Below are 16,113 nucleotides of genomic sequence, written 5' to 3' on the forward strand. Positions count from 1 at the left end.
TTATAGAATAGTGCCTTTTATGGTGTCAAATTTTTACACATCATATATAGAATTCACTCCAAATTACTGATATTTTGCTTTTTTTCATGTTTCTGGTGTTGTTCATCTTTTTTCACATATTGGCCCCTTTTGTGGAAAATGTTTTGCCCTGATGTACACTATAATAAGGGTGAACTCCTAACCTAGGTTTACATTTTAGAAGATTATACTTACAAAACTTTAAATTTTTCTTCACCTAAAGTAGTATACACATCAGCAATTGTTCTTTCAGCATGATCTGAAAAACAAGAAATATTTTTCTTAAATATTGTAAAATTAACATGAAGACATCATTTATTAAAAGTAACCAAAAAGCACAGTTCAGTTTTTCAGCAGCAAATGCAGCAAATGTTGATTTCCTAGACTCTGTACTGAATAGAGCCAATTGGATTTCTTGACGAATCTCTCAAAAGCTATAAATTATTTGTCCAAAAGCCATGAAGAAGATGAATATCACATTTTTTTTATAATGACATTTTATCCTTCATCTATAGTACATGGAATGACCACAAAAGGGAGGGTCAGTGCTTTCTCAACCAAATAATTAGAGATCTCTTTTCTCACCTATTAATTTCTACTTGAAATTGCTTTGGTTTTGTGTGATCTTGAACACTAGTCTCTCTGTGATGATATTTCTTTATTATAAAAGCAAAATAGAACCCATGCAATACCATCAAAATAATAAAAAAAATCACCAAACCATGAGCCTGATTTCTCAGGGCTTTCATTCTGTGTCTGTGGCAAAGCTTGTTCTAAATCTAGGTAATATCGGTGCAGTGTTCAATATATATTTGATCCATTACTTCTACAGCATTCAGACAAAAGTGCTTATATATGATCACTCATGCATCATATATTATATTGAGCCATAAGTGTGCCCCTGATAACTCTGCCTTGGGGTCTAGGTGCCATTTACTGAATCCGGCCCAAACAGTCTAGGTGGAGGGTGGGTGGGACTCACACTAACAATTTACAGAGTATTTATTCTTCTCTGACATTTAGGTGTGAGCATTTACACTTACTAACCTGTAAGATTTCCCACAGGTTAGTGGTCCATATATGCTAATATTTGCTAAAGTATGCCAATCAGCTTCACCACAAACATTTGACAGAAATTTAGCTGTGAAGCCCAACTAACCAAGACAACTATACCTAGCTGAAAAGAATAACAGTACCCCAGAGAATTCTAGTTATCTTTTTTTTTGCATGGGTGAAAATTGACATGCAAAAATGTTTTTGCCTGCCAGTTTTGCTTGATTCCAAATTAGTGAGTTATTTTACATGAGATTGTACGTCAGCAGTTCAAAAGTATGAAAGTTAGCAATGTTTTGTGCAAAATATTCTCTTGCATGAGAATTCAATGCCAAAAAAAAAAACATGCAAAATGCTGGCATGTTGCTTTTTTATGCATGTTGAGGTTTTATTGTTTGTTTTTTCTCACATTGGCCCCATTTATAAAATGAATTGGCTCCCAGTCCTATTTTCAAAGCAATTCAGCCATTCTGTGTCTCTGGTAACACTCACTGAAATTCAAAGTACAGTACAGTCTCAATTATCTGACCTTTGCTAATCCAATCATCTGGTATATCCAACAGACCCCCCCCCCCCTGGTGATGTCATTATGTTTATTTCTATTACAAATCTTTGTTTTAGAACAAGTACATGTACAGTAATTATGTTTAAGTACGCCAATCTGCCTCTGCCTCAAATACTGCTATGCAAAATATGTGTCAAAAACATTGTGTTCAGTATAATAGCACTAAAAATGAAAGTACAGTATCAGCTTTGCATGGGCACCCACTACCAGGTTATAATTTGTTTCCATCATATTTTGTAGGGCACCTGTAGCCTACAGAGAGAGTCTGCCTAGGAAGACAGCCTTTGCAGCAAAGTCTCTGTGAAACATTTGGGGTTCTGCAATGCTTGGAAGATTCCTGCAAACACTTTTTGATGGAAAATAGAAATGAAGAGTCTGAGTTACCTAACGCCTGTAAATTGATCCTTTAAATCTGGACTGCCATTCACTGGGGTAAATGTGCAAAAACATGTGGTATTCTATTCTATTCATTAGTCTTATATACCACTTTTACTCTTTAAAAAATCCCAACGTGGTTTACGAAAGAAATAGACTACAGGATACAATACCTAAAGAACCAGAAAGAATAGAGAGAACTCAGAAACATCCAGGTGTCAGTGAAATAGAAAGTCTTTAAGCATTTTCTAAATATAAAATATGAGTCAGCAAATCTAATAACCTCAGAAAAAAGTATTCCAAGTTGAAGCCACCTTAAAAGATTCAAACCAGTATATCGTGTTGACCCATGCACTCTGGATCTGAATTTACTCCTAGAGGAATTCTAAGCAAAGTTTTTGAAAATTCTGCACACAATATTTAAAATTACTGCAAAATTCTGCATTGATTACTTATAGTGTATTTGCACAGAATTTCCCCATCCTATGGCCTGAAATTCCCTCCTCAGGTTCCAGATTCCCTTGTTCCTTCTGTCACTCCAACTGCAGTTCTCTCTCCCTCTCAGTCCTAGCAAGACCCCTAATTCTGTCTGCCCCCAAAGTCTTCTCTCACATTCAATACCCCCATTTCTCATTCTTCCTCCACCCAGGCACACACACCCACCTTTCATTCTTTCTCCTTCTCTGCCCAGCTATCATTGTATCTCTCCCCCCCCCACCCTCCCCCATGGTACACCCTCAAGCTTGATCTCTTCCCACACATACTCTCAGCTTTCTCTACCCCCACCCAAAAATCCCCATGACAAACTCAGCTTTTGCTGCACCTCCAAACCCCAGGGCACACACACACTTATGCATCTTGCTACTGAAATTATTGTCATCTTACAGGATGTATGTCAGCAAATATTTGGGATAGGATATTAGAAAGGAATAAATATTAGATGCAAGGGAGGAATTCATATAATTTCCTTACCTTCATGGCTCCTTCTTTGCAAATTCCTGGACTCTGTAAAGCTTAGCAGAATTACAAGCGAAATTAAGGCTATCCACTTCATGGCTGTGGATTTGGGGGATTGGACTCCAGAGAAGTCTGAAAAGCCCAGAGCGAGAGACTCCTTTTATAGTCTTCTCTGACACCATTAATTAACGATTACCCAATAGTATTCTATATTTAATTAACATTTGACCTTCCAAAGGAAGAGAGAAAAAAATGTTTTTACATAGTGTTTGTGAATGGTCTGGTTCCAAAAGGCCTTGTAAATTCATTAGCATATCAGATATCAGACAAACATTTTGCAAATTGCCTTATCAATTTACAAACAAGAGTTTAAGCAAATTGTTCATCTTTGCTCCTGATATTTCCTTATTCAGCTTTTTTTTTTTCTCAATATCTGTATAAAGGTGAACAGGTCTGGTGATGGAGGGTGCCAATGTGCATGTAAACAGAACCTTGTGCCTACTAAAGGTGCTGACCTGATCCCTGCTTGGCTAAGTAAAAGATACTAGCACTGCAGTATGTAGGAGGATAACAGCAATCATAGTGGCAAGATCTGAACATCTCCCCCTCATTCTATAATCTGAAGTTGGGCATGAAACTATGCACATAAGTTCTATAATACACTTACAGTCATGATGTGAAAGTGCTAATTGGGTGCTAAGGGGAGATATAATAGAGGTATATAAAATACTGAGCGGAGTGGAACATAGACGTGAATCACTTATTTACTTTTTCCAAAAATACTAGGAGTAGGGGGCACGCAATGAAGCTGCAAAGTAGTAAATTTAAAACGAATCAGAGAAAATGTTTCTTTACTCAGTGTGTAATTAAACTCTGGAATTTGTTGCCAGAGAATGTGGTAAAAGTAGTTAGCTTAGCGAGGTTTAAAAAAGGTTTGGCTAGCTTCCTAAAAGAAAAGTCCATAAGCCTTTATTAAAATGGACTTGGAAAAATCCACTGCTCATTTCTGGGATAAGCAGCATAAAATGTATTGTGTTGTTTTAGGATCTTGTCAGGTACTTGTGACCTGGATTGGCCACTGTTGGAAACAAGATACTGGGCTTGAAGGACCTCCGGTCTGTCCCAGTATGGCAACACTCCTACCTCTCCTACACCTTCGGCTCCAACAATTGACAGACACCCCCTTTGTTTGTGTGACTTGGTTAGGATCCTGGGTGTTATTTATGATTCTAAACTCACTTTCAAAACTCAAATTGATTCCATTGTCCAATCTTCTTTCTTCACCCTTCACTGCATTCTTGTTATCCATTCTTTTCTCTCTTCTCAGTCTATTTGTACCCTCCTTCTCTCCCTTATAATTTCCAAAATTGATTATTGCAGCTTCCTCTACACTGGTCTTCCCTTACATTCCCTGAAGCACCTTCAAGTAATTCAATCCATGGCCATTAAAATCATTCGCCATGCACACTGTTTTGATCATGTTACACCACTCCTTTACCGCAAATATTAGCTGACTGTTTCCTCACGGATCTGCTTCAAACTCCTCATGTTAGTCTTCAAAAGGCATCTCCAGTCTGTTCCTGCATATATGCATGAGCACCTGACCCCTTACTCCCCATGCCATCTTCTATGCTGCTCTTTGAATCACCCCTTGCCCTCTGATTTCCATCTCATCATCTCCCTTGACACTGCTTTTAATTACCTCGGCCCCAAACTTTGGAATTCTCTTATTTCTTCTTTTAGGTCCACCTCTTCCATCCCTTCAGTCAAAGCTTTTCTTAAGACTTATCTCTTTTCCTTGTCTTTCTTTCTTTCTTTCTTTCTTTCTTTCTTTCTTTCTTTCTTTCTTTCTTTCTTTCTTTCTTTCTTTCTTTCTTTCTTTCTTTCTTTCCAACTTAATATCACTCTTATCCAGAGATCTTCTCAGCTTCCTCTTTCTTAAGTTCTCTCTCATGACCTTATTATGACTTTTATTTTTTTTTTTTGTAAACTGCTTAGTCACTGTTTGGATCTATTTGGCAGTATATCAAGCCCACATAAATAAATAAATAAAATATTTACTAAGCTGTAATAGCTGCTAACACAGCAGTTAGTGACCATTAATAGTTCAGCTGCCACATTAACAGTTAGGCCCTGTTGATTGATTGATTGATTGATTGATTGATTGGGATTTATTAACCACCTTTCTGAAGACATTCACCCAAGGCGGTATACAGCAGGTACAGTTTAACATAAAACTTACAATATTGTTAACAGCATAACAATAATAAAATAACCAAGAATAAACTAAATACAATAAATGAGGTAAACTTGAAAACGGTAAATTGAAACCTAATAATAGAACTACTAAGCAGCGCTAAGGGCGCGCTTTCATTTTTAGCACACGCTAAATGCTAAAGACACCCATAGGAATATATGGCTGTCTCTAGTATTTAGCATGCACCAATTTTAGGCCTGCACTAAAAACACTAGCGCGTCTTAGTAAACAGGGTCCTTATTGAGTAGAAACTACTACTGTTAGCAGTTAACGCTTAAGGGGACATGGTATGAGCAGAGAATTGGCAGGGACTGCTAATGAAGAGGTAATTACTGCACATTAAGGGGCAGTTCTATGAAGGGTGCTAAAATTAGCTGCTCAAAATCTGTGTGCTAAGATAGTATTCAATAACGACATCTGGACACCCAGATTTCATTATAGAATACAGCCTAAATTGGTATTTGGGTGCTAACATTTATCCCCTTATATTCAAAATGATTATTTTTTAAAATCTTTATTTATAAGTATTTAGAATAATACAAAAATAATAATACACGTTTGTAAGAAATGAACAAGCATCATATGGTATAACCAATAAATCATCAAATATTTTCAAAAACTAAAAGAAAAACAATAAAACAAACAAACAAAAAAAACAAACACAAAAAAAGCAAACCTATTATATCAGTAGGTTAACAGAAAATAAAGCAATTTGATGTTAACCGAGAACCCATTCTTCAATGTGACCAACATGTGGCATGTTTTGCAGTAGCTGCATCAGGGTCAAATCAATCTTACGCATGCCATCCTCAGGTTTCTATTCTCAGTTAACATCAAATTGCTACCAGCCACCAAGAAAACCTAAGTGTTAAGATTAAGTGTTTAAGAATTAAATGATTAAAGAATTAAAAAAATAAATGTTGGGGAAGGAAGGTTGAGTGGATCGATGAGGAGCCAATGCGCATTAAGAGTTGGGAACATTCATGTCTTCTGACAAATTAAGCACTGCTATAGTATATATTGTGCTACTGAGGTCCTTTAGTTAGTTGAATTTATAGATTGAAGGCATTGAGAAACATGAAAATCATAGGAAATACAATAAATAATGGATGCAAGTGAAGATAGTACAATTTGAATGCTTGAAAATTAATGGTGCTAGGCAAGTATTTTGGTTAGTAGATAATTCTAGTGAAAGACAAAACGCATGTTAATCTATCATCTTGCTCTCGAACCCGATCCTGAAGGAATAAGGGGCATTGGGCAAATCAAGTTCTTAAATACGCCTTGTGAATAGCTGATCTTGGGTAGCCTATAGCCAAAAATCTTTGGTCTAGTAATTTTGCTTGATTTTTAAAATCTTGTAAAGAAGAACAACCTCTTTGAATATGGAGGAATTGATTAACTGGGAGATTATATTTAAGGATTATGGATGATAACTCCCAAACTGTAGCAGTGTATTACGTTCCACTGGTTTGCGATAAAGGGAGGTGGCTAGTCAATTTCCCTCCTTGTACACCCACAAATCCAAACATTCAATCGATGTATTACTGACAGCTTTAGTGAATTTTATGTGCTCATCCAATGTATTGAGCCAACCTACAAATTCCTCCAAAGATTGTTCAGTATCTGTCCCCATATAGCGGGAGTGAAGAGACTTAGTCTGGTTTGGAGTCTCCCGCATAATTTAATTAAATTTTGGTACTATATTGTGAGTCATATGCTCTGGAAGTATGGCACAGGATACAATAGCATGCTCAGTTTCATTAAAACAAACATGCATGGTATTACTGAGAAGAGCAGGACAGGCAATGCGAAACCAGCGCAGGATAAAAGCTTCAGCTGATGGGGGATGTGGACCCCTGCCAGCCAAGGTATGATGATGCGGCAGTGGTGGCTGAAAGGGGGATGCGGCATGGAGGCGAGGCAAAATGTGCCCCTCCAGTTTGACCTCTCCCCCCATCAAGGTCTGGCTAAGCCACTGCTACTTGGACATAGGAAGTTATGCCAGATGAGGCGGGATACAACAGAAGGAATGCTTCCAGGGCCCATCAAAGCATCTTGTGGACATAGGAGAGGCATAGGTGGGTCAGAGGCATTCCCAACGCTTACATTCTAAGGCTATAGGATATTGTCAGTTGTACACATAACTTCAACAGCATGAGCTATTCCATCAGCCTTGACCTGACATAAATGCTCACGAGTAAAGTAAGATGCTAAAATGCAGACTTACGTTAGTATTTTATAACAGCAAATCTTCATGCAATCGGTGATATAGAATTTATACTTAGCGCCCAGCATTTTAGTACCTAACTGTAAGTGGCCCCTTCTCATGATCATGTAAGGGGGTGCTCATAGGGGAAGGGCATGGATGGATTTAACATTTATGCATGTAATGATAGAATACTGTATGATATACACAAAAGTACTGCATTTAGATGTGCCCACTTACACCAGCCATAGATCTGCCATAAGGAGGTGAGCCTAAATGTAGGTACATTGATGCCAAGTTACATTAGGATTGTATAAGAACACTTAGGTACATATGTGCTTTTATAGAACAGGTTCCCAGCCCGCATAAAATGAGTGCTTCAATTGTAGAACCCAGTTATAGAATTACCCTCTCTGAGGGTAATGTTATAACTGTGAATTCAATTATAAATTATGCATAGACTTTGTGAAAACTTTGCCAAATTTTCAAGGCAAATCTATGTCATACTTCCACCTTCAAAATTACCCCAGGAAAACTATTCACTTATATATACAGTCACCTGCTGTTTTGCATGCACAGATTTTCTGTGTTAATTATGAGCAGACCCTTGGATTTTCAAAAGTATACTTGTAAGGGAACCCCCCATCCCCCCGCCCCCGAACTTCAACCCCCGGAATGCTTCCACTCACTACAGGCTAGGGATTTTATTAAAGCTCATTTCTGCAGGTAAAGAGCTGTTGTACTTGTGGAATAGTTTGTTAAAATAACACTTTGTATTAATTTCAGAATATCACGTGATCTGAATTCCTGGCTCAAGCACAAAATCTCATATTTGTTCTTTGGCTCAGCATCAAGTCTCACCTCTGCTTTTGGCATTATAACAAGGTCCCATCTCATTTCTGTAGCCCTGTGGAGCATGTTCTCTTTGCACTCTGGTCCAGCAAACAGTGTTAGTACGTCAGCTCACTAGTTCAAGGACCTTGTTCAGAACACCAGTAAGATCTCAGTTGCTGTGGTTTCTGTTTAAAGCTACTAACTCATGACAACTAAAATTCTATTTCATTGTTCCAAAGGCAGATCAGTTGCAAACTCCTCTCAACATTGTTCCATACTCTATATTTATTCTAAGGAGCTACCTTTGGTAAGCCAAAGAAATGGACGCTACAAGAGAACTTTTAAAACATAAAAAAAAGTATTTTACAATGCCTGAAGGGCTTTAGAAAGTCTAAGCATTAAAGAACACACGATAAGGGGCACAGAAAACTCATCTTGCATTGGACACAGGCAGGGGGTTAGGACTGCTGAATGTGGTTGCAATTCTATAAGTGGGCATCGCCTCTAAGGTGCCCTGAAGCCACACGCCCAGATTCTATCATACAATACTAACAAATCCTTGGATTGGTGCACGTTACATTTAGTTGCCCGCAGTTATGCCAGCCAAAGACCTGGTGTAACTGCAGGTGCCTGAATGCAGCAAGAGTGCATATATTCTGTAAATTAAGTGTATAACTGGGAGCCCTGCCCATGCCTTTCCCATGCTTGGCCCAAATGTGCATCCTCCGTGCATTTTCAAACCATAGCACCTACACGTACCCTTAGAGAATAGAACTTAGGTTGCTAATGCACATATATACACAGAGGCAGCTACCCACAGGCCCCTAGTTAGAGAATTGCCCTTCACAGAACTGTCATTGACTTGTAGTGGGATTTTCCCTGTGCCTGTGGGGAGTATTGACAGGAATGTGCAGAGATCAAACCACATCCCTGTCGTTACCAAACGGCTGAAGATATTAGATAAGACCTGGGCCAATGTATCGCTTTCTTTAGGGGATAGGCTGTGCCAAATTTAAGATTTAGCACCCACTGGCAACACAAGACAACGGATCCCGGAGATGAGAAGTTAAAGGGAGGAATGAATGAAAAAATCCAAACATTGGAGAGCCAGAAGAGGAGCAGAAGAAGATAGTATTGCCTCAGTGGCAGACCCTTGAAGCAGCACATGCACACATCATTAAAATAAGTAAGAAGAGGCTCCTCTTTCACCTGAGTATTTGACACCTTCAACATTTGGCACCCTAGGCATCTGTCTATGCCTAAATCTGGGCCTGGGGATAGAACTGATGACTATCTGACCAGTTGCCCCATAGTGGGGTTGTGCCTTTGCCTGTGAGAGAGTGTTGGGAGGAACGTGCCTGCAGATCAACACCTGCCTGTATGCTGATGTCGTTAAAACATGTTTGAAGCAGCTGGATAAAAGCAAAGTCCCCTTTGGTTGCACCCCTTCAAACACAATGAGGGTTCAGTGAGGGCATTTATTTTGTGCAATGTGTGTGTTAAGATTTGAGAACTTTTCTGCTACCCAGTGGTTAAATGAAAAGGCAAGGATAAATCGTACCACAAAGTCAATGTTAAAGTGGTTCAGCGACTCATTGGCTCTTATCACTGTGCCCTGGTACCCCACATTCTTTGGTCATGTCATTTGCATATCATTACTACTTCTTGGAGGTGTTCTGCTCCAAGACTGTATCCTTCAGGTTTCTCCCAGTGTGTTTTATCCTTTAGTACAGTGCCTTTCAACCTTGTTCACACTGACAAAAAGCACAAAAATTGTCAAGGCACACCATCAGTTTTTTAAGGAGATATATGTTATCATTTAACAAATGAGTATTAAGATTGTGTTTAAAGTTCAATAATTACATCTTTAACCATTGTGTTATCTTCATAGTTGAATATTTTTATTGAAGACACAAGTTATCAAACAGACCCTGCCTCCTAATCGCTTCTTTCTTTCCGCTACTCTCAATTACTGCATTTTTACCCTATGTGCATATTATCCTCCTCATACCCATCTTCTTGACAACTTCGTATGACCTCTCCCTCGTGATTTCCCAGTTCCCAGTTTCTTTCCTCCATCCATCCCCCCATTTGTTGGCCAGCATCCCTTCCTGTCTCCCCTTCACTTCCTATCTTGTAGCTCCCTCCCTCCCTCCCTGCCCCTGTGGTCCAATATCTCCTCGTCTCTCTTCCCTACCTCCCTCCCTCCCTGTATCTGAGGTCCAATGTCTCTTCCTGTCTCCTCCTTCCTTCTCTCCTTCCCTGTCCCTGTGGCCCAAGATCTCTTCCTCTCTCTTCCCTCCCTCCCCCTGTGACCTAACATCTTTCTCCCTCCCATCCATCTTCAGGTCCATCATTTCTCTCTTTCTTCCCCTCCACCCATTAGATCCATCATTTCTTCCCACCCCCCTTAAGTCTATCACTTCTCTCTCTCTCTCTCTCTCTCTCTCTCTCTCTCTCTCTCTCTCTCCCTCCCTCCCTCTCCCTATCTCTCTCTCTGCCCTCCTTCTCTTCAGGTCGATCACTTCTTCCCCCCCCCGCCCCTACAATCCATCACTTCTCCTCCCCCTCTTGTCCATGCCTTTTCTCTCTTTCTTCCCTAACCCCTTCACTCCCCAGGACTACCCTTCACTCACCAGGTCTAGTATTTCTCTCTCTCAATTGCTCTCTCTCTCCCTCCTTTCTCTTAGGTCCATCACTTATCCCCCTCACCCCTCCAACCTTCCAATCCATCACTTCTCCTCCCTCTCCAGTCTATGGCTTTTCTTTCTTTCTTCCCTAATTCCTCTTCACTCCGCAAGTCTAGAATTTTTCTATTTCTTCCCTTCCCCTCCCACAGGTCCAGTATTATTCTTTTTCATCCCTCCCTTCCCTTCCCTTCTCTCCACCTCCTCATGGTTCTAGCATTTTTTCTCTTTTTTCCATTACGTCACCCTCTTCTTAAACTGCGTCTTCAAGGAGGCTCCCCAGCAATGGTAGTAATTCACAGCTCCTGCTATCAGCCTGCTTGGAGTGTCTCTTCTGCTATGATCTACCCCTTCTGACTCAACTTCCTGTTTATGCATGGGTGGACCATGCCAGAAGAGACTCTCCAAGCAAGCTGCAAGCAGCGGCTGTGAATTACTGCCGTTGCCAGACCGCCTCCTCCAAGTTGTGGTTTAAGGTAGGCTGGAGGGGTCAAAAAACAGACAGATATGCAAGTTCACAAAGGGGGGGGCACTGGGCCCCCTGGTAATCTGGTTGCCCGAACAGTCAGTCTGCCCCTGCTCGCAGCACACCAGTTAAAAAATGCTGCTTTAGTGTATGGAGAGGTTTCAGAGAGGTATATGAGACCAACAGAGCAAGTCCTACTGAATTGGGAACACCAAAAGGGGCATAATCTCTAAGGGCGGCCATCTCCGGGAACGGCTACAAGAAGGGGCGGTCCCAACTGTATTATTGAAAAAGATGGGCGGCCATCTTTTGTTTCGATAATACGGTTGGGGCCGGCCAAATGCCTAGGATTTGGGTGGATTTGAGATGGCCGGCCTCAGTTTTCGGCGATAATGGAAACCGAAGGCGGCCATTTCAAAAATGAACAAATCCAAGGCATTTGGTCATGGGAGGGGCCAGGATTCGTAGTGCACTGGTCCCCCTGACATGCCAGGACACCAACTGGGCACCCTAGGGGGCACTTTTAAAAATAAAAACAAAACATTAAAATACCTCCCAGGTGCATAGCTCCCTTACCTTGGGTGCTGGGCCCCCCCCCAATCCTCCCAAAACCCACTACCCACAACTGTACACCATTACCATAGAACTTATAGATGAAGGGGGGCACCTAGATGTGGGTACAGTGGGTTTTATTTGGGGGGGGGGTTGGAGGGCTCCCATTTACCACCATAAGTGTAACAGGTAGGGGGAGGGGGGGTTGGGCCTGGGTCCACTTGCCTGAAGTGCCCATCACCCACTAAAATCTGCTCCAGGGACCTGCATACTGCTGTGATGGAGCTGGATATGACATTTGAGGCTGGCATACAGGCTAGAAAAAAAAGTTTTAAAAGTTTTTTTTTTTTGGGTGGGAGGGGGTTAGTGACCACTGGGGGAGTCAGGGGAGGTCATCCCCGATTCCCTCCGGTGGTCATCTGGGCGGTTCGGGCACTTTTTTGGGACTTGGTCGTGAAAAAAAGGGTCCAAAAAAAGCGGACCAAATGTTTGCTATGGCAGGCCTTCTTTTTTCCATTATCGTCCGAGGGCATCCATCTCTTAAGCACGCCTCTGCCCCGCCTTCGCTACCCTTCCGACACGCCCCTGGGAACTTTGTTTGTCTCCGTGACAGACTGCAGTTGGGGGCGTCCAAAAATCGGCTTTTGATTATGCCGATTTGGGCGCCCACGGGCGAAGGGCGGCCATCTCCCGATTTGGGTTGAATATGGCCGCCCTTCTCTTTCAAAAATAAACCTGCAAGTGTCAGGGGGAGATTGGTTAACTGTGTGGTTAACTGATCTTTCTTACCCAGGTTCTCCCCCTTCCCCCCCCCCCTCAGCTATAATATTTTCTGGGAGTATTGTTGAAGTGAGAAATTTTCATGTGCCCCCCTGAAAAAGTTGTCCAAGTCAGAGACTTTGAGATGGATCTCCTGTATGGAAACAAGTTCACTGCTCAGGACAGGATAATATAATACCTCTTTCATATAGGGGATCAGAATAGCAAAACTTTTGCACTGGAAACACTGCTGAATTTGTCATGTAGAGAGGAATTTTTGATACAACGTCTAAATCCAATTTTGGACATAATGCTGAAAAATCAAATGGTCAACATAGCCATTTTTCAAACCTGGAAAACATTTTTTGTTTTCAAAAATGGCCATTTCCTAGACATTTTTAGAGGTTTTGTGCTCAGTGCTTTTGTCTTTTGTGACCATTTAAAAAAAACAAAAAAACAAAAACACCATCCAAGTGAAAAACTCACAAATTCAAGCCACTGGTATGTAGCAGGAATCAGCATTCTTAGTAGACTGGTCACACAGATATTCCAGCAGAGCAATGGGAAACCCTAGGGGGCACTGCAGTGGACTTCTGCCCCCTCTGCCACTGCTGCTCCCCCCCCCCCCCCCCGCTTCCACTGGAAGGTACCTTGGCTGGTGGGGGTCCACAACCTCTGCCAGCTAAAGTGTTTGTCCCGCGCTGGTCTCACATTGCCTGGTGCCCTGTCCTATTTTCAGCACTGTGCACGCTCATTTTAATGAAACTGAGCATGTGCGATCATGCTCAGTTTCATTAAAATGAGCGTGCACGGCACTAAAAACAGGACAGGGCACCATGCAATGTAAGACCAGTGCAGGACAAACGCCTTAGCTGCCAGCCAAACCGGGGGCCCTGGAGCAAATTTGGTCCACATTCTCTTTCCTTTCAATATTTCTTCTGCTTTTCTCTAACATCTGGTTTATCATACTGTAAAGATATATTTTTAAGAGTTTACTTTGCTTCCCTCCTCTCTGGGGGGGGGGGGGGGGGGGAGGGCTTCAGGAGCAAGAAGACAGGTGTGGAGCCAGCAGCAACGAGGAGAACAGCTGCAGGCAAGCCCAGACAAAGAAGAGCTGCAGGCAGGATCCTAGAGAAAGAGAAACAGGAAGCTATGGAAAGAGGAAAGTAGGAGTTGCTGGCTGGATTCTCTGAGAAGAAGGTGAGAGAGCCCTCCTGAACCAAGGTGAGTCTCAGGGAAGTGGAGCACTGCAGAGATGCCCTGGACAGTGCTGGAGGTGCTAAAAGCAGAGAGCAAGAGAAGAAAGCAGGTGAGACAGAAGAAACCTGGGGCAGAAGAGGGAGACTAGCAGCAGATAAGCCTAAGCAGGAAGAGTGAACGGCTGAGAAAAGAGAGTGAAAAGGAAGGTTTCCAGTAAGTCCCAGGCTGGGAAGAGAAGAACAACAACTGAGGCCAGCCTGGACAGTGTGGGCAGGAAGAGAAGAGGCAGGGGCGTAGCCAGACAGCAGATTTTGGGTGGGCACCAAGTATTTACACCCCACCAAAAAAATATCTCAGCTGGTGGAAAAATGCTTCTCTCCACCTTGGCAGTCTGCAGCAGGCAGGCGCTGAAAACTGAGAATGTGCAGGTGCCGGTATCGTGGAGAGTAGCATTTTCAGCAGGCAGAGATTGGGATCCCTACCAGCTACTGCTAAATGTGTATTACTGTTGGGTGGGCCTGTGCCCTATGTAGGTGGGCCCTGGCCCACCCCAGCCCACCTGTGGCTACGCCACTGAGAATAGGGCTGATATGCGCTGGGCAGAAAACTTAACTGTGTTGAGAAAATGATCTGTGCTGGGCCTAGTGCAGATCTGTGCCAGGAGCAGTGCAGGGCTGTACTGGGAGCAGCACTGGGCCACAAAGAGCAAAGGTCTTGGTCAGCACCGATTAGAGCCAGGCCAGGAAGTGAAGCAGGGGGGGAGGCTGTAGGATTGGAACCCCAAACCCATTAGAGAAGCCAAGTCTGAGTGTCTGCCAGCATGAGTGCCTGCCCTGTGAAGAAGAAGTCTGTCTTGAAGAGCCACTCAGAAGAGAGCCCATCCTGAACCGAATGCCCATGCCCAAAGAAAGCCTGCATTGCAGGTCCTGCCACTGTGAGTGCCTTCAACTATAGACTTGCATCTAGGAAGTTTAGTTTAACTGCCTGTCAGTTCAAGTAGTGGGTATAGATCAGGTAGAAAAGAAAACAAGAAAGGTGATATGTGCCGAGAGAGCTTCAGCTTGGAGAAAAGACGGCTAAGGAGAGATATGATAGAGGTCTATAAAATAATGAGTGGAGTGGAACAGGTAGACGTGAAACACTTGTTTACTCTTTCCAAAATACTAGAACTAGGGGGCATGCAATAAAGCTACAAAGTAGTGAATTTAAAACAAATTGGAAAAAATATTTCTTCACTCATGTAATTAAACTTTGAAATTCATTGCCAGAGAATGTGGTAAAAAGCAGTTAGATTAGCGGGGTTTAAAAAGGTTTAGGAGTGGAGGAGTGGCCTAGTGGTTAGGGTGGTGGACTTTGGTCCTGAGGAACTAAGTTCAATTCCCACTTCAGGCACAGGCAGCTACTTGTGTCTCTGGGCAAGTCACTTAACCCTCCATTGCCCCATGTAAGCCACATTGAGCCTGCCATGAGTGGGAAAGCACAGGGTACAAATGTAACAAAAAAGAAAAGTCCATAAGCTATTATTAAGATGGACTTGGGGAAAATCCACTGCTTATTTCTACAATAAGCAGCATAAAAATGTGTTGTACTGCTTTGGGACCTTGCCAGTAGTTGTATCCTGGATTGGCCACTGTTGGAAACAGGATACTGGGCTTGATGGACCTCTGATCTGTCCCAATGTGGTCACGCTTATGTTCTTATGAGTTAGATAGGAATTCCCCTCACTTATCCTGTTATTTAAATTCAGTTAGGTCACAAGGCCCTGTTGCAAAGAAGTTACTGACTGATGTTAGAGCACACACACACCAAAGACAGAGAGTCAGGGTTTTCCCTTTTTAAGCTTTTTGAGTCAGGAAAGTAGGTCCCCTGGAGTTCCTGAGCCAGTGAGCTGACACTGACAACGGAGGAGACGTGGATGCGGAGACACCTAAGGTATCCACCACAATACAGCTGCAATGCTAGTGAAGATTTAATACAACAGTAATATCATTGTATGCACATGAATTTATTTCAATAAGAAAATCTGAGATTTGAGTATACTAACTACCAGTACATTCCCACCGCAAAATATTTAACTGAAGGAAGTCTGGGTACATGTGAATCTGATGAAACCTGTAAAAGAAAATTATGATTTCAGAACAAAGAATCAAGTTCCTAGTGGACAGAATTGGCGAGTAGCTT

At 42.1% G+C, this 16,113-nt stretch overlaps 1 protein-coding gene across 1 annotated transcript in view; it reads right to left on the minus strand.

Moving 5' to 3' along the window:
• LOC115461071 (serum albumin-like) overlaps window positions 1-3,105 on the minus strand; it is a 40,533-nt gene extending 37,428 nt beyond the window's left edge. The window contains exons 1-2 of the mRNA XM_030190625.1: window positions 2,984-3,105; window positions 214-277 (exon numbers count right to left, since the gene is read on the minus strand). Coding sequence (XP_030046485.1) covers window positions 214-277; window positions 2,984-3,065 — 146 coding nt within the window. The 5' untranslated portion in view covers window positions 3,066-3,105. The remainder of the gene's footprint in view (window positions 1-213; window positions 278-2,983) is intronic.
• Window positions 3,106-16,113: the final 13,008 nt, after the last annotated feature.

The sequence above is a fragment of the Microcaecilia unicolor genome, chromosome 2 (assembly GCF_901765095.1).
Source record: "Microcaecilia unicolor chromosome 2, aMicUni1.1, whole genome shotgun sequence".
In the NCBI taxonomy this organism is placed as follows: Eukaryota; Metazoa; Chordata; class Amphibia; order Gymnophiona; family Siphonopidae; genus Microcaecilia; species Microcaecilia unicolor.